Source organism: Daphnia pulicaria, chromosome 6 (genome assembly GCF_021234035.1).
Source record: "Daphnia pulicaria isolate SC F1-1A chromosome 6, SC_F0-13Bv2, whole genome shotgun sequence".
Classification (NCBI taxonomy): domain Eukaryota; kingdom Metazoa; phylum Arthropoda; class Branchiopoda; order Diplostraca; family Daphniidae; genus Daphnia; species Daphnia pulicaria.
Window position 1 is genome coordinate 19323328 of NC_060918.1, and position 26374 is coordinate 19349701.

General features: G+C 40.1%; 1 protein-coding gene and 15 non-coding genes across 16 annotated transcripts; 7 read left to right on the forward strand and 9 right to left on the reverse strand.

Annotated features, from left to right (window-relative positions):
• Positions 1 to 1336: 1336 nt before the first annotated feature.
• Trnal-caa lies at positions 1337 to 1455 on the forward strand. The gene is made up of 2 exons: positions 1337 to 1374; positions 1411 to 1455. It is a non-coding gene; the product is annotated as a tRNA-Leu (tRNA).
• A 726-nt stretch (positions 1456 to 2181) lies between these two features.
• Positions 2182 to 2255, forward strand: Trnan-guu. The gene has a single exon. It is a non-coding gene; the product is annotated as a tRNA-Asn (tRNA).
• Positions 2256 to 2771: 516 nt separating this feature from the next.
• Positions 2772 to 2844, reverse strand: Trnav-aac. Its single transcript has one exon. It is a non-coding gene; the product is annotated as a tRNA-Val (tRNA).
• A 96-nt stretch (positions 2845 to 2940) lies between these two features.
• Trnak-cuu lies at positions 2941 to 3013 on the reverse strand. Its single transcript has one exon. It is a non-coding gene; the product is annotated as a tRNA-Lys (tRNA).
• Positions 3014 to 4626: 1613 nt separating this feature from the next.
• Positions 4627 to 4745, forward strand: Trnal-caa. The gene is made up of 2 exons: positions 4627 to 4664; positions 4701 to 4745. It is a non-coding gene; the product is annotated as a tRNA-Leu (tRNA).
• A 1298-nt stretch (positions 4746 to 6043) lies between these two features.
• Trnav-aac lies at positions 6044 to 6116 on the reverse strand. Its single transcript has one exon. It is a non-coding gene; the product is annotated as a tRNA-Val (tRNA).
• A 95-nt stretch (positions 6117 to 6211) lies between these two features.
• Positions 6212 to 6284, reverse strand: Trnak-cuu. The gene has a single exon. It is a non-coding gene; the product is annotated as a tRNA-Lys (tRNA).
• Positions 6285 to 7897: 1613 nt separating this feature from the next.
• Positions 7898 to 8016, forward strand: Trnal-caa. Its single transcript has 2 exons — positions 7898 to 7935; positions 7972 to 8016. It is a non-coding gene; the product is annotated as a tRNA-Leu (tRNA).
• Positions 8017 to 8742: 726 nt separating this feature from the next.
• Trnan-guu lies at positions 8743 to 8816 on the forward strand. The gene has a single exon. It is a non-coding gene; the product is annotated as a tRNA-Asn (tRNA).
• A 516-nt stretch (positions 8817 to 9332) lies between these two features.
• On the reverse strand, positions 9333 to 9405 carry Trnav-aac. Its single transcript has one exon. It is a non-coding gene; the product is annotated as a tRNA-Val (tRNA).
• Positions 9406 to 9501: 96 nt separating this feature from the next.
• On the reverse strand, positions 9502 to 9574 carry Trnak-cuu. Its single transcript has one exon. It is a non-coding gene; the product is annotated as a tRNA-Lys (tRNA).
• A 1613-nt stretch (positions 9575 to 11187) lies between these two features.
• On the forward strand, positions 11188 to 11306 carry Trnal-caa. The gene is made up of 2 exons: positions 11188 to 11225; positions 11262 to 11306. It is a non-coding gene; the product is annotated as a tRNA-Leu (tRNA).
• Positions 11307 to 12032: 726 nt separating this feature from the next.
• Trnan-guu lies at positions 12033 to 12106 on the forward strand. The gene has a single exon. It is a non-coding gene; the product is annotated as a tRNA-Asn (tRNA).
• Positions 12107 to 12616: 510 nt separating this feature from the next.
• Positions 12617 to 12689, reverse strand: Trnav-aac. Its single transcript has one exon. It is a non-coding gene; the product is annotated as a tRNA-Val (tRNA).
• Positions 12690 to 12785: 96 nt separating this feature from the next.
• Trnak-cuu lies at positions 12786 to 12858 on the reverse strand. Its single transcript has one exon. It is a non-coding gene; the product is annotated as a tRNA-Lys (tRNA).
• Positions 12859 to 14878: 2020 nt separating this feature from the next.
• On the reverse strand, positions 14879 to 17831 carry LOC124342162 (tyrosine-protein phosphatase 69D-like). Its single transcript, XM_046795130.1, has 4 exons — positions 17366 to 17831; positions 16880 to 17299; positions 16604 to 16812; positions 14879 to 15263 (listed from the first exon to the last, which is right to left on the reverse strand). Exons 1-4 carry the CDS (start codon positions 17807 to 17809, stop codon positions 14879 to 14881), a joined length of 1458 nt encoding a protein of 485 aa, XP_046651086.1. The 5' UTR covers positions 17810 to 17831.
• Between the last annotated feature and the right edge of the window lie 8543 nt (positions 17832 to 26374).

Below are 26374 nucleotides of genomic sequence, written 5' to 3' on the forward strand. Positions count from 1 at the left end.
GACGATGTGATAACCTCTCCCGTACGAAACTTTTAGCTTAAATTTTAACTGTTAGCTAATAACAGCTCGCGCGGTGCTAGGCTAAAAAATCAAACCAGCTATGATGCTTGCAATCACCTCGAAATTTTTTACCTCAACATAATTCCCCTTTTTTTAGCAGAAATTAGCTTTTTTTTTCAAGCTAGGGCGTTTTCTTATTTTGCTTGAAAAAACTAATCTGAAAACCAGCTTGAATTTTTCTCCCTAAATATATTTCCTAACTGTAAGCTAATTTCAGTATGGAAGTTTTGATCTAGGGTTTCGCTCCACTTTTTTTAGCAGAAATCAGCTTTTATTTTCCTAGCTAGGACGTTTTATGATCTGGCTTGAAATAATTGACCTTAAAATCAGCTCGAATTTTTCCCCCCTAATATATTTCCTAACTGTTACAGCTAATTTTAGTATGGAATTTTTAATCTAGGGTTTCGCTTTTGAATTTGATCGCGAAATAAATCGTGATATAAAAAAAGGTTAAAAAAACGCTGCATATGGGGTAGTCCTAAACACAAAATAGGCCTACAGATTTTTCTATGTATAACCTACGCATAGTATAATAGCTTAATAGGTATGGGCAATAGGTAAAATGTTGAAAATATATATTTTTTAATTTCTTATTTTTATATAAGTTTTTATTTGATTCTATTTGATTAGTTTTATAATTTGAAGTCTAAGTGAAGAATTATTGACATAGCTATAATAGGATCAAATATTTATAGAACAAGAAACATAAGAAAATGCCAGATCCGGACAACCAGCAACCATAGGTAAATAAGCGCAGCAAATAATTCTAAAACAGTAACCGGATGGTTGACCAGGCTAATAAAGGAACTGCGCTCGGAAAATCCCTTTTTCGTCAATTGGTATGGTAGCGAGAAAATTTCAAGCTACCTTCAATCTAAGATTTCTAGCTAGAAAACACAGCTAAAACTACCCTAAAATTCCAAATGTGGAATTTAAAAATTTTAGTCTGAATATTTCTAGCTAAATACTCCTAACTTCGTAGCTATTTCTAGTGCGGAACTAGCTAAAAGTTTCGTACGGGCTACACTATGGCATACCGGAAGTCAACTGCAAGATTTTATTCGTGTTGGCCTTAGTAAAAATGTAATGTTTGCTTTCCTTATGGGTGTCGTTAGCCAATCAGCATTCCTCTGTGGCGCAATTGGCTAGCGCGTTCGGCTGCTATCATAGATTCCCTTCTGGTGTTTATGGACTTCTTCCCTCTGCCAGTGCAGCGAGCAAGTGCAGAAAAGAGTTTCAATGCCGAATAACTAAGGGACAAGGTATATATGATGTGGTCAGGATGGCCGAGCGGTCTAAGGCGCCAGACTCAAGGACATATTCCTTACTTCAATAAGAGAAGTTGCAGTATTCTGGTCTTCAATGAAGGCGTGGGTTCAAATCCCACTCCTGACAAACTTTTGGTTTTCTGAATTCACATGATCATCGCATTGCAACATAATTAGAGAGGTTGCTTTGATATAGTGATAGAGAATGCTTAATGTACCACGATACAAGGTCACCAAGTGGTAATACTTGTCGATTTTCTGTCATTTAAAAAGATGTGACAATACAATACGAAAATGATGACGCTTACTCACAGCAGGCGTTGGTGATTTAATGGTTAGCATAGTTGCCTTCCAAGCAATTGACCCGAGTTCAATTCTCGGCTATTGCAATTTAGCTATTATTGATAGATCTTAGCAGACTAGTCAACCTACGGAATTGAAGTCAATTTTCAACAATGATACTTTTTAGGTAAAAATATGGATGTTCATTTCTTTTTCGTTCACACACGAATAATTGACATGATAACTCCTTATAAGTCATATCTTGCATGGGCGTTGAAGAAAAATCAAAAATACTGCTTTGACGAGCTGGCAAACACCACTTCAATGAATTTGAATTTGATATATTTACTGATTCGCTTATTCAAAGCGATTTATTCTTACAGGATATGTAAATCAATATCCAATACACCATTTAAAGTTAATTGAATCAATGAATTCATAAAAACATCCATGATGTTTATGAAATAGAAACAAGAAGAAATTCTTCCAGGCAAAGCACAGCACAGCACAGCACAGCTGCACAAAAATGTATTGTTTGCTTTCCTAATGGGTGTCGTTAGCTAATGAACATGCCTCTGTGGCGCAATTGGCTAGCGCGTTCGGCTGTTAACCGGAAGGCTGGTGGTTCGATCCCACCCAGGGGCGCATGGTGATTGAAATCTCTTGCTCTATTTTAAACTCTTCTTCTCATGACTTTATACCGGACTAAAGCTTGCATTGTAGAGTGCACACTCACGATATGGCTTCTTTAGCTGATGACTGTTGAATCTACTGAAAATTTGCAGCGTAGGGTGCACACGCATCATGTTCATTCTCTCTGTGGAGCTACTGTTCCAGGTTCAGGTGTAATCTATCATAGATTCCCCTCTGCTGGTGTTTATGGACTTCTTCCCCATCCAGCGCAAGTCATTTCCCACATGCCTAAAACCAAAGGGCATTGTCGATTGGCTAAAGAAGAAAGTATCTGAAGGGTTAAAGCACCTGCACAACAAAAGCAGTCGCCATTGATCTTCCCCTGTCCGTTGACTTCTTCCGGATACAGCATTGCGAATATTTTCAGATTGTCATCATCAGATTGTAGATTTCATTCACAAAGAATATGGCCTTTGCATAAATTCCAAATATGCATCTGATTGATAGTCTTTCTAAAAAATACTTCCCTGTTTCCACCCAGGATCGAACTGAGGACCTTCAGCGTGTTAGGCCGACGTGATAACCACTACACTATGGAAACTTTATGCCACCATTGAATTTTTCTGAAATGACTATAAAATACTAACGATGGTCTCCCAAAATCTAAATTAAATCTACAATATTTGCAAACATGTAACGCCCAACGGGGGGCTCGAACCCCCGACCCTGAGATTAAGAGTCTCATGCTCTACCGACTGAGCTAGCCAGGCTTCAATTTTTTGCTCTATTCCAATGTTATCAACCAAGTTTTATTGAAGACATTTTGTTCTGTCCGCTAGCCGTGAACGAACTTTTATTATGATTGTTTGGTTTTGTGGGTAGTTCACAGTTGCCTAATCAAATAATTGCCTAATCGTCTAGATGAGATACACTACTATTACTCATTTTTTTTACTTTTCTTCGGATATTATTTGTTCCCATAGCTTTTCTGATGCTTCCACCTAGGAACAAACTGAGGATCTTCAGCTTGCGAAGACGATGTGATAACCTCTCCCGTACGAAACTTTTAGCTTAAATTTTAACTGTTAGCTAATAACAGCTCGCGCGGTGCTAGGCTAAAAAATCAAACCAGCTATGATGCTTGCAATCACCTCGAAATTTTTTACCTCAACATAATTCCCCTTTTTTAGCAGAAATTAGCTTTTTTTTTCAAGCTAGGGCGTTTTCTTATTTTGCTTGAAAAAACTAATCTGAAAACCAGCTTGAATTTTTCTCCCTAAATATATTTCCTAACTGTAAGCTAATTTCAGTATGGAAGTTTTGATCTAGGGTTTCGCTCCACTTTTTTTAGCAGAAATCAGCTTTTATTTTCCTAGCTAGGACGTTTTATGATCTGGCTTGAAATAATTGACCTTAAAATCAGCTCGAATTTTTCCCCCCTAATATATTTCCTAACTGTTACAGCTAATTTTAGTATGGAATTTTTAATCTAGGGTTTCGCTTTTGAATTTGATCGCGAAATAAATCGTGATATAAAAAAAGGTTAAAAAAACGCTGCATATCGGGTAGTCCTAAACACAAAAAAGGCCTACAGATTTTTCTATGTATAACCTACGCATAGTATAATAGCTTAATAGGTATGGGCAATAGGTAAAATGTTGAAAATATATATTTTTTAATTTCTTATTTTTATATAAGTTTTTACTTGATTCTACTTGATTAGTTTTATAATTTGAAGTCTAAGTGAAGAATTATCGACATAGCTATAATAGGATCAAATATTTATAGAACAAGAAACATAAGAAAATGCCAGATCCGGACAACCAGCAACCATAGGTAAATAAGCGCAGCAAATAATTCTAAAACAGTAACCGGATGGTTGACCAGGCTAATAAAGGAAGCGCGCTCGGAAAATCCCTTTTTCGTCAATTGGTATGGTAGCGAGAAAATTTCAAGCTACCTTCAATCTAAGATTTCTAGCTAGAAAAAAACAGCTAAAACTACCCTAAAATTCCAAATGTTGAATTTAAAAATTTTAGTCTGAATATTTCTAGCTAAATACTCCTAACTTCGTAGCTATTTCTAGTGCGGAACTAGCTAAAAGTTTCGTACGGGCTACACTATGGCATACCGGAAGTCAACTGCAAGATTTTATTCGTGTTGGCCTTAGTAAAAATGTAATGTTTGCTTTCCTTATGGGTGTCGTTAGCCAATCAGCATTCCTCTGTGGCGCAATTGGCTAGCGCGTTCGGCTGCTATCATAGATTCCCTTCTGGTGTTTATGGACTTCTTCCCTCTGCCAGTGCAGCGAGCCAGTGCAGCGAGCAAGTGCAGAAAAGAGTTTCAATGCCACATAACTAAGGGACAAGGTATATATGATGTGGTCAGGATGGCCGAGCGGTCTAAGGCGCCAGACTCAAGGACATATTCCTTACTTCAATAAGAGAAGTTGCAGTATTCTGGTCTTCAATGAAGGCGTGGGTTCAAATCCCACTCCTGACAAACTTTTGGTTTTCTGAATTCACATGATCATCGCATTGCAACATAATTAGAGAGGTTGCTTTGATATAGTGATAGAGAATGCTTAATGTACCACGATACAAGGTCACCAAGTGGTAATACTTGTCGATTTTCTGTCATTTAAAAAGATGTGACAATACAATACGAAAATGATGACGCTTACTCACAGCAGGCGTTGGTGATTTAGTGGTTAGCATAGTTCCCTTCCAAGCAATTGACCCGAGTTCAATTCTCGGCTATTGCAATTTAGCTATTATTGATAGTTCTTAGCAGACTAGTCAACCTACGGAATTGAAGTCAATTTTCAACAATGATACTTTTTAGGTAAAAATATGGATGTTCATTTCTCTTTCGTTCACACACGAATAATTGACATGATAACTCCTTATAAGTCATATCTTGCATTGGCGTTGAAGAAAAATCAAAAATACTGCTTTGACGAGCTGGCAAACACCACTTCAATGAATTTGAATTTGATATATTTACTGTTTCGCTTATTCAAAGCGATTTATTCTTACAGGATATGTATCCAATACACCATTTAAAGTTAATTGAATCAATGAATTCATAAAAACATCCATGATGTTTATGAAATAGAAACAAGAAGAAATTCTTCCAGGCACAGCACAGCACAGCTGCACAAAAATGTATTGTTTGCTTTCCTAATGGGTGTCGTTAGCTAATGAACATGCTTCTGTGGCGCAATTGGCTAACGCGTTCGTCTATTAACCGGAAGGCTGTTGGTTCGATCCCACCCAGGGGCGCATCGTGATTGAAATCTCTTGCTCTATTTTAAACTCTTCTTCTCATGACTTTATACCGGACTAAAGCTTGCATTGTAGAGTGCACACTCATGATATGGCTTCTTTAGCTGATGAATGTTGAATCTACTGAACATTTGCAGCGTAGGGTGCACACGCATCATATTCATTCTCTCTGTGGAGCTACTGTTCCAGGTTCAGGTGTAATCTATCATAGATTCCCCTCTGCTGGTGTTTATGGACTTCTTCCCCATCCAGCGCAAGTCATTTCCCACATTCCTAAAACCAAAGGGCATTGTCGATTGGCTAAAGAAGAAAGTATCTTAAGGGTTAAAGCACCTGCACAACAAAAGCAGTCGCCATTGGTCTTCCCCTGTCCGTTGACTTCTTCCGGATACAGCATTGCGAATATTTTCAGATTGTCATCATCAGATTGTAGATTTCATTCACAAAGAATATGGCCTTTGCATAAATTCCAAATATGCATCTGATTGATAGTCTTTCTAAAAAATACTTCCCTGTATCCACCCAGGATCGAACTGAGGACCTTCAGCGTGTTAGGCCGACGTGATAACCACTACACTATGGAAACTTCATGACAACATTGAATTTTTCTGAAATGACTACAAAATACTAACGATGGTCTCCCAAAATCTAAATTAAATCTACAATATTTGCAAACATGTACGCCCAACGGGGGGCTCGAACCCCCGACCCTGAGATTAAGAGTCTCATGCTCTACCGACTGAGCTAGCCAGGCTTGAATTTTTTGCTCTATTCCAATGTTATCAACCAAGTTTTATTGAAGACATTTTGTTCTGTCCGCTAGCCGTGAACGAACTTTTATTATGATTGTTTGGTTTTGTGGGTAGTTCACAGTTGCCTAATCAAATAATTGCCTAATCGTCTAGATGAGATACACTACTATTACTCATTTTTTTTACTTTTCTTCGGATATTATTTGTTCCCATAGCTTTTCTGATGCTTCCACCTAGGAACAAACTGAGGATCTTCAGCTTGCGAAGACGATGTGATAACCTCTCCCGTACGAAACTTTTAGCTTAAATTTTAACTGTTAGCTAATAACAGCTCGCGCGGTGCTAGGCTAAAAAATCAAACCAGCTATGATGCTTGCAATCACCTCGAAATTTTTTACCTCAACATAATTCCCCTTTTTTTAGCAGAAATTAGCTTTTTTTTTCAAGCTAGGGCGTTTTCTTATTTTGCTTGAAAAAACTAATCTGAAAACCAGCTTGAATTTTTCTCCCTAAATATATTTCCTAACTGTAAGCTAATTTCAGTATGGAAGTTTTGATCTAGGGTTTCGCTCCACTTTTTTTAGCAGAAATCAGCTTTTATTTTCCTAGCTAGGACGTTTTATGATCTGGCTTGAAATAATTGACCTTAAAATCAGCTCGAATTTTTCCCCCCTAATATATTTCCTAACTGTTACAGCTAATTTTAGTATGGAATTTTTAATCTAGGGTTTCGCTTTTGAATTTGATCGCGAAATAAATCGTGATATAAAAAAAGGTTAAAAAAACGCTGCATATGGGGTAGTCCTAAACACAAAATAGGCCTACAGATTTTTCTATGTATAACCTACGCATAGTATAATAGCTTAATAGGTATGGGCAATAGGTAAAATGTTGAAAATATATATTTTTTAATTTCTTATTTTTATATAAGTTTTTATTTGATTCTATTTGATTAGTTTTATAATTTGAAGTCTAAGTGAAGAATTATTGACATAGCTATAATAGGATCAAATATTTATAGAACAAGAAACATAAGAAAATGCCAGATCCGGACAACCAGCAACCATAGGTAAATAAGCGCAGCAAATAATTCTAAAACAGTAACCGGATGGTTGACCAGGCTAATAAAGGAACTGCGCTCGGAAAATCCCTTTTTCGTCAATTGGTATGGTAGCGAGAAAATTTCAAGCTACCTTCAATCTAAGATTTCTAGCTAGAAAACACAGCTAAAACTACCCTAAAATTCCAAATGTGGAATTTAAAAATTTTAGTCTGAATATTTCTAGCTAAATACTCCTAACTTCGTAGCTATTTCTAGTGCGGAACTAGCTAAAAGTTTCGTACGGGCTACACTATGGCATACCGGAAGTCAACTGCAAGATTTTATTCGTGTTGGCCTTAGTAAAAATGTAATGTTTGCTTTCCTTATGGGTGTCGTTAGCCAATCAGCATTCCTCTGTGGCGCAATTGGCTAGCGCGTTCGGCTGCTATCATAGATTCCCTTCTGGTGTTTATGGACTTCTTCCCTCTGCCAGTGCAGCGAGCCAGTGCAGCGAGCAAGTGCAGAAAAGAGTTTCAATGCCGAATAACTAAGGGACAAGGTATATATGATGTGGTCAGGATGGCCGAGCGGTCTAAGGCGCCAGACTCAAGGACATATTCCTTACTTCAATAAGAGAAGTTGCAGTATTCTGGTCTTCAATGAAGGCGTGGGTTCAAATCCCACTCCTGACAAACTTTTGGTTTTCTGAATTCACATGATCATCGCATTGCAACATAATTAGAGAGGTTGCTTTGATATAGTGATAGAGAATGCTTAATGTACCACGATACAAGGTCACCAAGTGGTAATACTTGTCGATTTTCTGTCATTTAAAAAGATGTGACAATACAATACGAAAATGATGACGCTTACTCACAGCAGGCGTTGGTGATTTAATGGTTAGCATAGTTGCCTTCCAAGCAATTGACCCGAGTTCAATTCTCGGCTATTGCAATTTAGCTATTATTGATAGATCTTAGCAGACTAGTCAACCTACGGAATTGAAGTCAATTTTCAACAATGATACTTTTTAGGTAAAAATATGGATGTTCATTTCTTTTTCGTTCACACACGAATAATTGACATGATAACTCCTTATAAGTCATATCTTGCATGGGCGTTGAAGAAAAATCAAAAATACTGCTTTGACGAGCTGGCAAACACCACTTCAATGAATTTGAATTTGATATATTTACTGATTCGCTTATTCAAAGCGATTTATTCTTACAGGATATGTAAATCAATATCCAATACACCATTTAAAGTTAATTGAATCAATGAATTCATAAAAACATCCATGATGTTTATGAAATAGAAACAAGAAGAAATTCTTCCAGGCAAAGCACAGCACAGCACAGCACAGCTGCACAAAAATGTATTGTTTGCTTTCCTAATGGGTGTCGTTAGCTAATGAACATGCCTCTGTGGCGCAATTGGCTAGCGCGTTCGGCTGTTAACCGGAAGGCTGGTGGTTCGATCCCACCCAGGGGCGCATGGTGATTGAAATCTCTTGCTCTATTTTAAACTCTTCTTCTCATGACTTTATACCGGACTAAAGCTTGCATTGTAGAGTGCACACTCACGATATGGCTTCTTTAGCTGATGACTGTTGAATCTACTGAAAATTTGCAGCGTAGGGTGCACACGCATCATGTTCATTCTCTCTGTGGAGCTACTGTTCCAGGTTCAGGTGTAATCTATCATAGATTCCCCTCTGCTGGTGTTTATGGACTTCTTCCCCATCCAGCGCAAGTCATTTCCCACATGCCTAAAACCAAAGGGCATTGTCGATTGGCTAAAGAAGAAAGTATCTGAAGGGTTAAAGCACCTGCACAACAAAAGCAGTCGCCATTGATCTTCCCCTGTCCGTTGACTTCTTCCGGATACAGCATTGCGAATATTTTCAGATTGTCATCATCAGATTGTAGATTTCATTCACAAAGAATATGGCCTTTGCATAAATTCCAAATATGCATCTGATTGATAGTCTTTCTAAAAAATACTTCCCTGTTTCCACCCAGGATCGAACTGAGGACCTTCAGCGTGTTAGGCCGACGTGATAACCACTACACTATGGAAACTTTATGCCACCATTGAATTTTTCTGAAATGACTATAAAATACTAACGATGGTCTCCCAAAATCTAAATTAAATCTACAATATTTGCAAACATGTAACGCCCAACGGGGGGCTCGAACCCCCGACCCTGAGATTAAGAGTCTCATGCTCTACCGACTGAGCTAGCCAGGCTTCAATTTTTTGCTCTATTCCAATGTTATCAACCAAGTTTTATTGAAGACATTTTGTTCTGTCCGCTAGCCGTGAACGAACTTTTATTATGATTGTTTGGTTTTGTGGGTAGTTCACAGTTGCCTAATCAAATAATTGCCTAATCGTCTAGATGAGATACACTACTATTACTCATTTTTTTTACTTTTCTTCGGATATTATTTGTTCCCATAGCTTTTCTGATGCTTCCACCTAGGAACAAACTGAGGATCTTCAGCTTGCGAAGACGATGTGATAACCTCTCCCGTACGAAACTTTTAGCTTAAATTTTAACTGTTAGCTAATAACAGCTCGCGCGGTGCTAGGCTAAAAAATCAAACCAGCTATGATGCTTGCAATCACCTCGAAATTTTTTACCTCAACATAATTCCCCTTTTTTTAGCAGAAATTAGCTTTTTTTTTCAAGCTAGGGCGTTTTCTTATTTTGCTTGAAAAAACTAATCTGAAAACCAGCTTGAATTTTTCTCCCTAAATATATTTCCTAACTGTAAGCTAATTTCAGTATGGAAGTTTTGATCTAGGGTTTCGCTCCACTTTTTTTAGCAGAAATCAGCTTTTATTTTCCTAGCTAGGACGTTTTATGATCTGGCTTGAAATAATTGACCTTAAAATCAGCTCGAATTTTTCCCCCCTAATATATTTCCTAACTGTTACAGCTAATTTTAGTATGGAATTTTTAATCTAGGGTTTCGCTTTTGAATTTGATCGCGAAATAAATCGTGATATAAAAAAAGGTTAAAAAAACGCTGCATATGGGGTAGTCCTAAACACAAAATAGGCCTACAGATTTTTCTATGTATAACCTACGCATAGTATAATAGCTTAATAGGTATGGGCAATAGGTAAAATGTTGAAAATATATATTTTTTAATTTCTTATTTTTATATAAGTTTTTACTTGATTCTATTTGATTAGTTTTATAATTTGAAGTCTAAGTGAAGAATTATTGACATAGCTATAATAGGATCAAATATTTATAGAACAAGAAACATAAGAAAATGCCAGATCCGGACAACCAGCAACCATAGGTAAATAAGCGCAGCAAATAATTCTAAAACAGTAACCGGATGGTTGACCAGGCTAATAAAGGAACTGCGCTCGGAAAATCCCTTTTTCGTCAATTGGTATGGTAGCGAGAAAATTTCAAGCTACCTTCAATCTAAGATTTCTAGCTAGAAAAAACAGCTAAAACTACCCTAAAATTCCAAATGTGGAATTTAAAAATTTTAGTCTGAATATTTCTAGCTAAATACTCCTAACTTCGTAGCTATTTCTAGTGCGGAACTAGCTAAAAGTTTCGTACGGGCTACACTATGGCATACCGGAAGTCAACTGCAAGATTTTATTCGTGTTGGCCTTAGTAAAAATGTAATGTTTGCTTTCCTTATGGGTGTCGTTAGCCAATCAGCATTCCTCTGTGGCGCAATTGGCTAGCGCGTTCGGCTGCTATCATAGATTCCCTTCTGGTGTTTATGGACTTCTTCCCTCTGCCAGTGCAGCGAGCCAGTGCAGCGAGCAAGTGCAGAAAAGAGTTTCAATGCCAAATAACTAAGGGACAAGGTATATATGATGTGGTCAGGATGGCCGAGCGGTCTAAGGCGCCAGACTCAAGGACATATTCCTTACTTCAATAAGAGAAGTTGCAGTATTCTGGTCTTCAATGAAGGCGTGGGTTCAAATCCCACTCCTGACAAACTTTTGGTTTTCTGAATTCACATGATCATCGCATTGCAACATAATTAGAGAGGTTGCTTTGATATAGTGATAGAGAATGCTTAATGTACCACGATACAAGGTCACCAAGTGGTAATACTTGTCGATTTTCTGTCATTTAAAAAGATGTGACAATACAATACGAAAATGATGACGCTTACTCACAGCAGGCGTTGGTGATTTAATGGTTAGCATAGTTGCCTTCCAAGCAATTGACCCGAGTTCAATTCTCGGCTATTGCAATTTAGCTATTATTGATAGATCTTAGCAGACTAGTCAACCTACGGAATTGAAGTCAATTTTCAACAATGATACTCTTTAGGTAAAAATATGGATGTTCATTTCTTTTTCGTTCACACACGAATAATTGACATGATAACTCCTTATAAGTCATATCTTGCATGGGCGTTGAAGAAAAATCAAAAATACTGCTTTGACGAGCTGGCAAACACCACTTCAATGAATTTGAATTTGATATATTTACTGATTCGCTTATTCAAAGCGATTTATTCTTACAGGATATGTAAATCAATATCCAATACACCATTTAAAGTTAATTGAATCAATGAATTCATAAAAACATCCATGATGTTTATGAAATAGAAACAAGAAGAAATTCTTCCAGGCAAAGCACAGCACAGCACAGCACAGCTGCACAAAAATGTATTGTTTGCTTTCCTAATGGGTGTCGTTAGCTAATGAACATGCCTCTGTGGCGCAATTGGCTAGCGCGTTCGGCTGTTAACCGGAAGGCTGGTGGTTCGATCCCACCCAGGGGCGCATGGTGATTGAAATCTCTTGCTCTATTTTAAACTCTTCTTCTCATGACTTTATACCGGACTAAAGCTTGCATTGTAGAGTGCACACTCACGATATGGCTTCTTTAGCTGATGACTGTTGAATCTACTGAAAATTTGCAGCGTAGGGTGCACACGCATCATGTTCATTCTCTCTGTGGAGCTACTGTTCCAGGTTCAGGTGTAATCTATCATAGATTCCCCTCTGCTGGTGTTTATGGACTTCTTCCCCATCCAGCGCAAGTCATTTCCCACATTCCTAAAACCAAAGGGCATTGTCGATTGGCTAAAGAAGAAAGTATCTTAAGGGTTATAGCACCTGCACAACAAAAGCAGTCGCCATTGATCTTCCCCTGTCTGTTTACTTCTTCCGGATACAGCATTGCGAATATTTTCAGAATGTCAGATTGTAGATTTCATTCACAAAGAATATGGCCTTTGCATAAATTCCAAATATGCATCTGATTGATAGTCTTTCTAAAAAATACTTCCCTGTTTCCACCCAGGATCGAACTGAGGACCTTCAGCGTGTTAGGCCGACGTGATAACCACTACACTATGGAAACTTCATGCCAACATTGAATTTTTCTGAAATGACTACAAAATACTAACGATGGTCTCCCAAAATCTAAATTAAATCTACAATATTTGCAAACATGTAACGCCCAACGGGGGGCTCGAACCCCCGACCCTGAGATTAAGAGTCTCATGCTCTACCGACTGAGCTAGCCAGGCTTGAATTTTTTGCTCTATTCCAATGTCATCAACCAAGTTTTATTGAAGACATTTTGTCCTGTCCGCTAGCCGTGAACGAAATTTTATTATGATTGTTTGGTTTTGTGGGTAGTTCACAGTTGCCTAATTCTTCTAATCGTCTAGATGAGATACACTACTATTACTCATTTTTTTTTTTTTACTTTTCTTCGGATATTATTTGTTCCCATAGCTTTTCTTATGCTTCCACCTAGGAACAAACTGAGGATCTTCAGCTTGCGAAGACGATGTGATAACCTCTACACTATGGCATACCGGAAGTCAACTGCAAGATTTTATTCGTGTTGGCCTTAGTAAAAATGTAATGTTTGCTTTCCTTATGGTTGTCGTTAGCCAATCAGCATGCCTCTGTGGCGCAATTGGCTCGCTCTCAGCGAAACGACCTTCGCTAAAAGAGCTGCTTCACACATAGCCTTAACCGCTTCTATTTCGGCTATTGGCAATGCAAATGACAATCGATTAGAATCGATAACCAGCCCCAAATATTCTAGATTCTGCGCCGGATCTAGTACCGATTTCTCCCAATTAATAATGAAACCCAGACGCTGAAGTAACTCGATCACTACTTCCAAGTCCGCTAACACGCGCTCTCTTGAAGTATTTAAAATTAAAATGTCGTCCAGATATATTATCAGTCTCAACCCTTTTTTCCTTAGAAAACCCATAACTACTTTGAGAATTTTTGTAAAAATTCGCGGTGCGGGTGCGAGACCGAAGGCCAGACAGGAAAATTGAAAAATACGCCCCTTCCATTGAAAACGCAAAAATTTTCGATGGGAGGGGTGCACAGGGACCGTCAGGTAAGCATCTTTCAAATCTAGCTTCGCCTTCCAATCCCCTTTTCTCAAAAGAAACCTGGCAGATTCTAAATTCTCTATTTTAAAATGTTCATATCGTATGAACCGATTTAATGGTTTAAGGTTGATGATGGGCCTAAATCCCCCGGATTTTTTTCGGAATAACGAATAAGGAACAGACGAAACCCTCTGAGCCATCTGCAACCTTAGTGATCGCCCGTTTCCTAATCAAGTCCTCCACCTCCTTGTCGCAAATTTTTACCATTTCTTTTGACATTGCAACAGGGGGCGGGGATTACAAGCTGGGTTGGAAGCGCCTCAAAATTCTAATTAATTGCCCTGCGCAATCCCGTCCAAAACCCAACTATCGTCCGTCACCTCACTCCATTGGCCCGTAAAGGCCAACAATCTGGCCCCCACCTCTTCTTCTGACGGCTGGGTCGGAGAAATAACAGGTTTTGAAAAACGAACGTACCTCTGAACACCTCGTGTCCATGAGTGGGCACCTGCTTGTCGCCCTCGCTCACCTCCACCTCGGTGCGGCTGCTCCGTCACCTTTCTAGGCCGCAGAACGAATGGATGGCGCGGCAGCGAATGAGATGGGCCCGCAAGCGCCTTTCCTCTTGATCCAAGACTACGACGCGTCCTGTGATGCTTCTTTAGGCATCGATTCCAGGAACTTTCCGGTGAAAAGGAGCTCGCGAGCCTCCTTTCCCGGTGCAAAAGCCTCAGGTTCGGCTGTCAGAAAGTCGAAGGACGGCTCCACTAAGGCAATCACCGCTCTCTGTCTCTGCTTCGTGATATTATGGTAAGCACGCGCCCACTGTCGCAACGCATCTTGCTCCTATTCTTGCGCCTTCTTCTCCGTTTTTCCCTCGCCGAGAGATAGAATGCGCGTGTAGAGATCAATAAGTGGCGGGCCCACGTCCATGATCTTAAGCTGAGTCGTAATTAACGACTCTTCCGACGCGTTTACAGCTTCCCTTTATCTTTCGCTCGCCTATGCATGTAGCCGTCTAGTTTCGGGGGCTTCACTGAAAATTCTTTGTCTAGAAATTCTAGCGGCGTCTTCTTCGAAATGGCTTTAGAATCATCCATCGAAACCCCTTTCGTCATTCAACCCGAAAGCGCATCACTCACCTCCTGAGGAACTATTAACGCGTAACGGTGCTGGTTCTGCCTTCTCACTTGGTCCTCTCTTTCGACGGACCCGGCTTGGGTGACACGTACACGGGCATGGCTGCCGACGCACGCTTTGATTTGACGGCCGGTGGCGGTTCCGGTGGCTCCTCGGACTTACTGCTGCTCGGTCGCCACGGGCGATTATAGAATTTTTGTAGCCAATCCTGATCGTCTAAATCGTCCAGAATCAACTCGTCTAATACTTCCTCACTTTCCGGTTGCTCTTCGTCACCGTAACTATCTTCGTCCCATTGCTCCGGAATGCTAAGTTTCTCCAATTTTTCCCGTCGGGGAACGCCATCGCCGTATCGACTTCTGCCTCCTTGATCGGCTAACGGATTTACCCGGCGCTGGTCGTAGCTTAGCCTACCTCCGTATCTCGGATTTCTACTAGAATGGAAATCCCGTTGATATAAAACGTAATCTGGCCCTACTCTACCATAACCCTCGAAGTGAACGTGGTGCGGTATAGCTGGGAATAGCGCCTGATCCTAATAGAAATCACTCGGCGCAGAACGCAAAGGCGACCTTTCTCTCTCTTGAAAACGCGATTCGTAACAGTCACGTTCCCGTAAACGAGATCGTTCCACAAGGTCCCAGGTCCCTTTCCTGCTGCTCTCTCTCAAAGTAAGCGACCCTCGGGTCAACCCAATAGTCTCTATACCTGCCACTAAAACCAGACATCTTTACACCGTAAGAGCTAAAATAAGTCTGAGGATATGGGGGCGTTGTCAGGCCCAGGAAGAGTACGGGTTTTTTGTTTTTTTTTCTTTAAAGAGCTAAAATATATGTGTCTACACCCTTAGGGTCTAGCGAAATGTCATTTCGCAGCACAATTTACTGGTGTTAATAGATTAGGGTAAACAGATTACGAGATAGAGAAGAGATGTCGTAAGGATAATAACACTGAGGCGAAAGCATACAACGATGTTGTTGAGCAACACACACGATAAATGTGACAAGCGCGTTCACATAACAGAAGGTTTCGAATCATATTTTATCGTTGGTCATCACTTCTAAATCATTGGCACTGCAAATAAAACTGTATACTACCATTACGAAAAAAAAACTAAAAAGAAAAAAATATGACGTTGAAATATTGCCGCGTCGAGTTACACTCCGGTCCAACTTGCACCAAAAGCAATTCTGATATTCGTTTCATTTGCTTTCGCATTCAACGTTCTTTTCCTCAAAATCAACGAGATTACCACATGACAAAGGCTAGCCCAGTGTCAGAAATCCAGTGACAGCTGACAGAAAATGGAAATGACAAGACACAAGGAAGAATAAATTTATAAAAAATGAGACTGAAGAGGACTGCTGCCTTCGACGTTGGCAAATTTACAAAGGTTGGGCATGGTGAGGGGTGTGTACACTATGGCACATTTAAATGGAGAGGCAGTGGCTAATGAAATTCATGGAAATAAGATGACTACACTCTCAAAAACTAATGCACTTTTTAGTAGTTAAGGCTAACCCGATGTGCCTTAGGCGTTAATTTTTCACACCATTCATGACAATTTTGTTTCAGTTCCCCTCAATTTCACTTTTGAGATTACAGATGATTCTGCCCAATCCAATAGTTTGTGGAGTCGAAGGCACATATATGTCAGGAGTGTTCATAACAAATTATTATTAGCCAGAGCGTCATATAAGAAGGCATACTGCATTGGAAACTCGATGATGTGAGCCCTTTGCGAGCGTAACTTTCTGACAGTGGTGAAAACCGGTCTCGACCAGCCACTGGGGTCAGGATAACGCGATTCTGATCAAAAGGGATGGCAGTTTCATAGCGGTTATTTGCACGATTCTCATCCGATGACGCTACACTCATCGGTTTTCGGTCATCAAATGGTTGGTCCAATCGATCGAATTCTTCTTCGAGTGGAGACTTAACCCTACCTTCCGTTTTCATTCGCAAGTTAGTCAATGCATTCTGGTAGACGAAAAATATCGTTATTAACTCAAACAAGAGGATATAATCATTACCAATTAAAACGTACCTGGAAATTTGAAATAGCAATCTCTGTGTTACCAAATTGCACCCATTCCATGAGCGTACGATACACAAAAATATACTGTCTAAGCGACTGGACCAAGAAATTACGTTGATGACGGAGATCGCAGACTGTATTTAATACGGAGACGAAGCCTTCCTCTTCAACTTGTTGAACTAAATGATCAATGCTGGCCACCAGAGTTCCCGTTCGTCCTACACCTGCGCTACAATGGATTAAAATGGGTCCTCGATCGGTGCTGTAATCTTCATTCAAGTGACGGAGAAAGCGAAGAATTCCCGTGGCATGTTCTGGGGCCTGGAAGTCTTTCCACACTAGATAGTGGTACTGAAAAACTGGACGAACTTCCCTTTCCATTATGCCCAATTCAGGATCAGTAGGAGTACCGACTTTAGGTCGTGAAACCTAGCAATAAATTTTGAATTGTAAGTATATTTAAAATATACAAAAGAATAATCGAAAAAAATTCACCTGTAATTCTCTTACAACATACTCCGAATAGCGTTTCTCTTTTACATGAATCACACGGATGTCGCCGAAAATCTTGTCGCCTTGAGGAGCTTTAATGGTACCTAGCACTGTTGGCTGTTGAATGTCTACTGTACTGCCGTTAGAAGGCGAGTGAGTGGTCCCACCATTGGATTGCGTTTCAGCCACTGGGTCAACATATAGCGGTTCAGGAGTAGACGCATTTCTCGACGGATCGGGATCAGGCCAATACTGAAAGCATTTGGTCTTATTATACTCTTCTACGTTAGTCAGCATGACGATGATTTCGACTCGTTGTTCCCAAGCCATGCGCCAAAAGTCGTACACGGTACCCTCCATTGGACCTTGTGCGCAAACAAATTTTTTTTCGCTCTTTGTATCCCATGACAATGTTAGCGTTAATGTATTCGGAATGAGCATCTCCATTATTCGTGTCAAGCTTCACTCGGGTCTGGTCATAGGCTGAAATAATTGTAAATTATAAAAAATTTATGATTTGAAAAAATCCTTACATATTCTCACAATGGGTAATATTAGATTGTTACCTTTTATATCTTGGTACCGATTCTTTGGCATATTCTCTCTTGTATCAGAAGCTCGAGTAGTTGGATCAGCAAAACGCTCGGGCAAGAGCTCGTATTCGTGTTGAAAACCGTAATCGGCATTTTGGTGACGTTCCATAAATGCTTGAAGAATGTCCAGTTTAGCTATTGGAGCAGCAGACGTGCTTATGGAGGTGACACGAGCAGGTGTCGACCATCACGAAATCGACTCCATAGATGACGGCACGAGCTACTTAATGACATTTCTCCTCCTTCACTTTGTGCAACGTGTTTGGAGTAGCGGCGCAGGAAAAACAGACTGCTAACAATTAACAGTAGGACAAATGCCAATCCGCACAAAACTCCCAGGGCAATACACTCTCGTCCTTTTTTGGGCTACATATTTGTAGCTGGTGTACAAATTCGTCTTTGTACACCTTTTGTATACCTTTTGTATATACTGTAAAGGAAAAAACGATTTGTACGCCTCCTTTACAAGTATGCAAATTAGGTTTTTTCGAGTTTTTCACTCTTATAGCGAAAGGAAGAGACCCAAAAATCTTTTTTTCTCTCTTCGTTTATTCGTTTCTCTCCCATCCATAACCGCCCTAATCTCAAGTTCTTTCTTGAAAAGCCGCGCGATGGAAATCCATAATGGCGGCTAAAAACGAAAAATGTTTCTAAGTCCCATCACCGAAATTCAATGGTGCTTTTAGATGAACACTCGATAAGTTGTTGGCTTAATATATTGTTAGCAAGCTCTTTAATTCAACAATGATTGCAATCAATAGCAATCTTGAAATTAGAAGTTTCTTTCTCTGCCCTAAGAATTAATTAGCATTATAAGCTTCCCAACTATATATCAATAGCTGGTGGCACAGCTGATAAATACTGTCTTGTAAATCTGAAGTTCCGGGTTCGACTCCCGATAAAAGCAAATACGTTTATGGCAGTCTGTGAAAGAGTCTAAGATAGCCATGAATTACAGAATGAGAAGGAGGAAAATATCAAATGATGAGATTAAATGAAGTAAAAGTAAATAGAGATAGAATAGAGGGAAGCAAAAACTTTTTCCTTTCATTGTTGAAAGTGGGGGATGGGTGAGAAAAACGGTGGTCGCGCGAATTTGATAAAACAAAGACGTTATGACCTCGTGCCAGGGTATACAAAAGGTGTACAAAAAAAATATGTACACCTTATGTACACCCGAGTGTACAAGCTTGTACCCACTTTCATTTAACACCAAGTATGTACACCCTTTGTACGCCCAAAAAGGACGAGAGTGTAACCATAAGTACCACAGACCGATCAGCAGGTTGATATGGTGATGGGATGGGTTTTGGAGTCATCGGGGTTGTATACGGGCTGAAAACGCTCTCAACCTGCCCTCGCGTATTTGGAGAGAACAACTACTAAATTCAGCACATCTATTAGTTAAACTAGTCATAACGTATTAATGACAACTTAATTTACCCGAACGAACAAGGTGTAGTTGCTCTCCGGAACCAGTGCTCCATCGTCGGACAGTACTTCAATGTCAATCATGTTTGTCGGTGAATCTCTAGAGGAACTTCTTTCAATTCGATCTGCAATTTCTAAATCCTCAAGGTCCTCCAATTCCACTTCCACTTCGGTTAGTCTTGGCCCGTGGATAACCGAGCATGATTTACATGGTGGATTTCGTTTGTCAATGCGGTTACCGTCACCCAAAGAAACAACATCAGAAGGAATACGATCGAAATCGAATAATTCTGCGATGTATGCTCCAGCTCCTTGTCTATGAACTCTCTCTCCTGGACGAGTTCTAGTAGGTTTTTTAACTTGCGCATTTTATTTTCCTTCAAATGGAGTGGAGGGAACATAAGGAGCATAAAATAAAACCGTTTTTTTTGTTTGGTTTTATTCCGAAAAATTAAAATTTTTAAAAAAGCGCGCTATATTTTCATTTAAGCGGTTTTTATACACATACTTCAACCCTTTTCTTCCCCAACCAAGATTTTTGTAAAATTAATTAATATCATTTTCTCTCTTTTTGGAAACGAGGAGACATGCTTTTGAATTAGCGGTTATCTTTTATTCCGTAATACATTTATATAGACCTTGTTTTAGATTTCTTTCGGGTAGCTAGCTCTGCTCCAGCAGCAGCCTAGACTTCATATGATTGCGCCACTGAGCTTTTATTTGCCATCAACGAGATATATAATCACCGTGCTCAATCTGTAATGACACGGCCAGTTCGTCCCGTATATATTCCCTCGTCGTGTGTGTCTGCTGCTGTTGCTGCTCCTTCACGTGTTTTATTATCAAAAATATAAAAAAGAAAAGAAAATGCTGCTGGTCGAGAATAGATAATATAAACCGCCCGTCTATCTCGTCTCTATATATAGCTGCTGCTCGGCTTCTCTCTCTCTCTCTCATTCGTTACAGTTTAACTCGGACATGTAGCGCGCAACAGCGTCATGCCATCCCAGGGCTATTATAAAGAAGCTAGCAAGGGGCCGGCAGCTTCTATATAGCGCGGCGCGTCCATTAGGCCTACGTGCTGTTATTATTGCTCTTTTGGATATTTTGTGTTATTATCATGATTATTTTTCATTTTCTTTTCTATTATTCTTCCCCCCTTTTCTTTTACGTATATACGTAATCTCCGCGTATGTATAGGCTACACGTACGACTTCCTCTATAATAATATATAGGCCTAGGTAAGAAGAAAAAAAAATTCTGCGGCTTCTCAAAACTTCCAGATCAACGATTTCCGTTTGAGAGACTCTTCTTCTTCTTATACTATATGCGCTGCCGTGATATAATATTATCCAATTGAACCATCGTGTTGTTGTCTGGCGAAAAGAAATTGGAATGTGATTGCGTGATAAGAACGCTTATAACGAGCCGTTGGCTCCACCCACCTCGTTTCTAATCCCCCGGTGACAAAAAGTCGATACGAATTATAATATACAAAAGAAAAAATATCCCAAAAAAGAAAAGACTAAAGGTCAAGAGCAGCTAGCGCATTCGAAGCAAAAGAAGGAAACAAAAAAGTGATGGTGGGAAGGAAGCGTTTAGAACTTTTATAACCCTCGAGGTAGTAGCTAGAGAATATAAGAAAAAACCAAAAAGAAATAACTTGCAACTTCCACATTTTCTGCACACACATACACGACTCGGCACTTTTGATATCAAACGCCGGACCCTAACAGGGTTGATGACCGTTGCTGCAGCAGCACAGGTTCTCAGCCGATAACTCGTCGCTCTCACCTGTGCTGTGTTCTTTTAGTATTAGAAATGCTTTGGCTTTTTTTTAAAGAAGTGTTGCACCACGAGAATGAACGAGAGAGTAGATAACTTTCCAACATTAGTGCACAACTATAGCCACACGCCGGGATGACCTTAACTCCATCCACATGCGCACGGTCTCTTTGATACTTCTCTCTCTCTCTTCCAGAACGTGTCCGTCAATGACTTGTTTACACGGAGCTTCTTTGTTCAAACCGTGTATATCGTTTTCTCAACCAGAAACTCGAACCACAAGAGATGTGACGAGATAAGCGAGCGCCGCACTTGCTTCTCTGGAATCTCGTCCGTCGTTCCTTTTTTTTCTTTTACGATTTATTTTATTTATTTCTCATTTGTTGTTTTTTTATTATTATTTTGTTTTTTCTTCTCTTTTCTTCTTATTTTTGGAGCGTGCTGTTATTTGAATTGGTTAAGGCCGGAAAATAAGGATTTCATCAGTAATTTTTTTCTTTTCTTTTACAAACATTTTTGCACGGGGAATTTGTTGATGATTTTTCATTTGCAATGGTCCGTCGCTTCGAAAACAACATCATCCATTTGGGAGGTTTTGTTTTTGTATTTTTATTATTTTTCGAATTTAAGATTCGTGTGGCGTGAGAGGGGTCGTCAGGTGGGTCGGGAGAACTTTCGTTGTTACACGGGCCAGGTCACTTTATCGTGAGAATGGCCCAGGACGCCATTGGTTCATCTTCTTCTTTCTCCTTCATCCAAACTCTTTTGTCTCGACACCCAAGATGCACTGTCTGTTGCGCCGGCATGCGCCGAGACCGAAAAACTAAAAAACTATTTGTTTCTTTCATGTCCCGTTTTGTTTACGCGGCGAATAAATCGTTAATTGCTGTTTCACGAAATCCCGAAAATTGCGTAAGCAACATAGAAATGAGGCTGTTTTGTTCAAGGATGACGGTGTCCGATTGCAGACAGTGTCAACTTGTTGAATTCGAGAGACGGATCGTGCCGTCATTATTGTACTGTACGACGATGAATACTTTTTTTCGGATTGAACTGATCCACTCGAATCTAGTGGCATTGAGATTATCTTATTTTCTTTCTTTTCTTTCCAGCCATTGCTATACCGGTGCCCATCTCCTTTCTCTCTGTGTGTTCCGTTTTGTCATTGTCCCGGCCGATTATGCCTATTGTTGACATGCAGAGTTCCCATCATCGAGACCGCTGCTCCTGGTTACTTTCCGAGTTACCTTCTTCTTCTTCTCTTCGGTGTGCGCTTCTTATTTTAATCGAGTCATTCTCCTTTTTGATGAATACCCCAGGGGATTTTTTTTCTTTTTTTTTTTGTTTCAGTTTCTTCTTCTTCGGCTTGAGGGTTAATTGCTGGTTGCTTGCTGTGCGTGTGTCAATTCTGCGTAGACCTCATTAATCAATAATCGTCGGGTAGGCTATATATACAAAACACGGACCATTCATTCAACTTTTTCTGTTGTTGTCTATAGAACCCCCGAAAACCCTTCAGTTATATATAGCGAACCTCCCTCTTTCGGCGACTGATTTTTGTCCATTCTCTTTTGTGTGCATTCATATTATCGTCATTCAACAAAAAGACTTTATTTTCGATTTATTTATTTCGCTACTTTCTTTTTTTTTTTGTAAAATTCCAAACTTTCACGCTCGACCAATTTTTTCCCCCTTTCAATAATATAGAGAAATTGTGACGTATCGCTACAGCAGCGACCATCCATCATATCATTATATTTTTCAATCGATTTGTTTCCATGTCTTCGGTGATATATCTATCTATGTATATATTTTTTTAAACCAGAATAAAATATCGGCTGTGGTCCAGCAACAACACCAAGAAGTTGTCAACTCGCCTTTCGGAGTCGGTGTGGCGTTCGGTGACGGAGAAGCGGACTATCAAAGTTTGGACTCGGTGACCAACGCTGGACACCACCACCAACACCACCAGCAGCAACAACAAGAGCAACCACACCTCAACCACCACCGTCAGCAGCCCCAGCAGAGCCCGGACTCTTAGTGGTGGCTCATCTGCACGTTAGAGGGAGGAACGAAGAATCGTGATGATCAACAACTTTGGATGGTCATAAGAAGAAAAGAGAAAAATGTGGGCCCATCAGATATTACCTGTCGCCCAGCATCTGTCAGGTGAAAGCCGGCCCGTTCAAAAAGACAAAAACGCACACAAGCGCGAGGGAGGATATCTAAAGAGAGGCGCGAGCGCGCGCGCATTTCAAACGTCAACACGTCAAAAACTCCATGCCCCCTTGACTATCGATGACTATCGATTCGCCCACTATCGTTAGTAGTGGAGAATCAAGGGGCAGAAATGGTGACATTGTGCTCTCTAGAGAGGGAGATAGCAGAGTAGAGCTGGGGGCTTATTACATGCTACGCCCAAGAGAGAGACTAAGAGAGAGAAAGAGAATAAAGAAAGACCTTTCTGATGTCTATCCACTCCCAACACGTTCATAGTGACCTGTCACTTTGCATTTTCACATCATATCAATAAGCCGTTGTTAATTATTGCTGTTGCATCTCGCGCTGTGACAGTTTGCCTGACAGCTGGCTTGAAGGGATGACAGCAGTGCAGGACCTTTTTTCTGCTTTGCTTATTTCGATTCTCCGTTGAATTTTTCTTGTTCGTTCTTTGTTCTTGTCGTTACTGACGTCCACCATAATATGTGCCTTATATTCAGGAATGTCAATTGTTTGTCTGTTTCTTACGTTTTTTGACATAGATCATCGAGAAAAGCATGACGATTGAATACAGCAAATACTGATGCCACGGCTGTCAGGTTCGTGTTTCATTTACGCACCATCGAATTATCTAACTCATATCTTTTTTTTTCTCTCCGTCCGTCTTCCCTCTCTCCGAATGGACCTCTAGTCAATATCATCCAAATGAATGTGGATGGATATGTTTTTTTTTGTTTTTTGTTTTTTGTTGATTATTATTTTCAGGTTCGTGTGTGAGCTGTAGACCTGCTGGAAAGCCATGCCATCCTTTCACGAGGTGAGTGATGATCCATCGAGTCTATAAATAAATGAATCCAACTCAGTCTCGGGGAATGCCTCCGATTAGATTTCGTCGATTATTCGCATATTTTCCGTTCATTTTAACATCTCATTTATTCCCCTTCTCGGCCGGGCCTCTTCGCAATTGGCTCCAAGAGTTGATTTGACGTGGCCCGCACTTGTCTGACGTCTTTAGAGAGCGCTCACATCTTTTCGCTCGGAATTTGGTTGGCCAAGCCCACAAGAGCGTCGCCGGGAAAATGTATCTCTTCATCGCCGTGTGTGCCGCTCTCACGAACGAGACGAGAAACACCGACGAGGAATTGCTATTGATACAAAAATGCTCGGGGCCTAGCTGGTCCTCCTCGAAAAGAAGAGAGTCTCTCGATCCATTCAAATGAAACAAGTGCTTATGATCGACGTACGACGACTGGGGAAAAAAATATGATGACGTTCGAGATTGAAGAATCGTATAAGAGGGTCGTGTAGACCGGCGCCTAATCTGACGTAAAAGAAAACAAAATGAAACGTGAACATGTAAAGACACTCAAAAATCAAAGAAAAATATTTCCATTCGTTTTCTCCCTTTATGTGGCCCTTTGATGCAATCAAATTAATTGTGTGTTTACAAGTGTGTTTACAATGTTTGAGATGGAGAAAAAAAGGCATTGCCAACGGACACAACAAAAAAGAACTCCGTGCAAGGGAAAAGCAGGAGTTACGCACGTGAAAAACTGAATAATTACGACTGAGTTGAAATACGCAATGGTGTTAATAAAATAGTTCTTTGCGTCAGAAACATCAGATCAGAAAAAAGACTTTCAACAAATTAATTCCAAAAAAGCAGATTTTTATTGATTTTGAAACAGATTACATTGATGAATGACTGTAAAACGCATCAACTATTAAGATAGCTATAACAACTCAAAAGGTCATGACTTGAAACAAGGAATTGCGATGACTTGATTAATGGACAATAATTATGAATTTTTTAACATAAAAACAAACGAGAAGAAAGTGAACAGGGAGTGCAATAATTAAGAAGAGAAACTGTTTTATCAAGGGATTCTGCAATCAGAAGCACACGACCTAGATGTTCCATCTTTAGCTCAACAGGAATTCCGTCCCATTCTGGACTTTCGATTTGTCGGGCGAAAGATTGACAGGAACGGGCTGGCAGGCGGAAACAATGTTGACCATTTGCAAAAAAGTCTCCAGAACTCCACCTGGTTGGGTATCAACACGCAACTTTTGGCTCGTAAGCTGAGCCAAATGTTCGGGCAGCATCGTTGTCCAGCACTCGGGGATTCGGCCACCAAACATATTGTCACCTTTCATACGTGACATGATGGCTTTGAGCAAACCAAATACGTGACGAACTTATTCCAGTCTCAAATGAAGATTGAGAACTCCTAGTGTGGCGTTCGACATGTGACGTTGGTTTAGGATTTCTGGGTCCCACAATTATTAATTCGTCCAATACGTCCGGTATGTAATACTTTTGCACCTATGGCAAAAAAAGTAGGCCTAGTCATTCAAGATTTGGGAATTGGTTTAGTGTTTAGTTAGTTGCTGCATCAGCAGTAAAAAATGCGGCTATTTACCTTGGTTATTATAAGGGGCTCAGCATTAGAATGGAGATGTGTGATTGTCGAAATGAGGATCAATATAATCTCAGCTAAGCTTCGATTTTTCTCCTGTAATTTTACAATTTAAGATAATTTAACGTAAGACACAAGCACGGAAAACGATAAAACAAATCATACCGAATCTGCCAGGATGAGTTTCTGCAATTGAGTAGGAATAGAAGACGGTTGCCAAGCTAGAGAGGCTTCTCCAGGATCCATGTCTTTGAAAATAAATTCAGAGATCGTTTCAAACGAAAGGTCTTCTACGATTGTGTTGCCAGCCGATCCTAAAACAGCAGTCATGGCCAAGGATTCTGCTAGAGGGAGAGTAGTGCTGTGATCGATGACGTGATCAAGAAAAAAAAAAGATCGACTTCTTCAGTGGAAACGTGAGCGTACAAAGACCGACAAAGAATCGTTAAATTCGAACAAAGCTGCTGTACTGCTGCAAGAGATGCGGACGCGACCTGATCGTGCCCGGCAAAGAGGCTGGATGAAACTGATGAGGGCGATTGACGATGCCGCTTCCACAGCGT

Excerpts from the sequence above, each read along its gene's own strand:
- LOC124342162 (XM_046795130.1), bottom strand. The coding sequence starts at position 17,809 with ATGGAGATGCTCATTCCGAATACATTAACGCTAACATTGTCATGGGAT. Across the intron at positions 17,300-17,365 it reads ATGTTGTAAGAGAATTACAG|GTTTCACGACCTAAAGTCGG; the intron begins GTGAATTTTTTT and ends ATTTATTGCTAG. Across the intron at positions 16,813-16,879 it reads TTGCTATTTCAAATTTCCAG|AATGCATTGACTAACTTGCG; the intron begins GTACGTTTTAAT and ends TTCGTCTACCAG.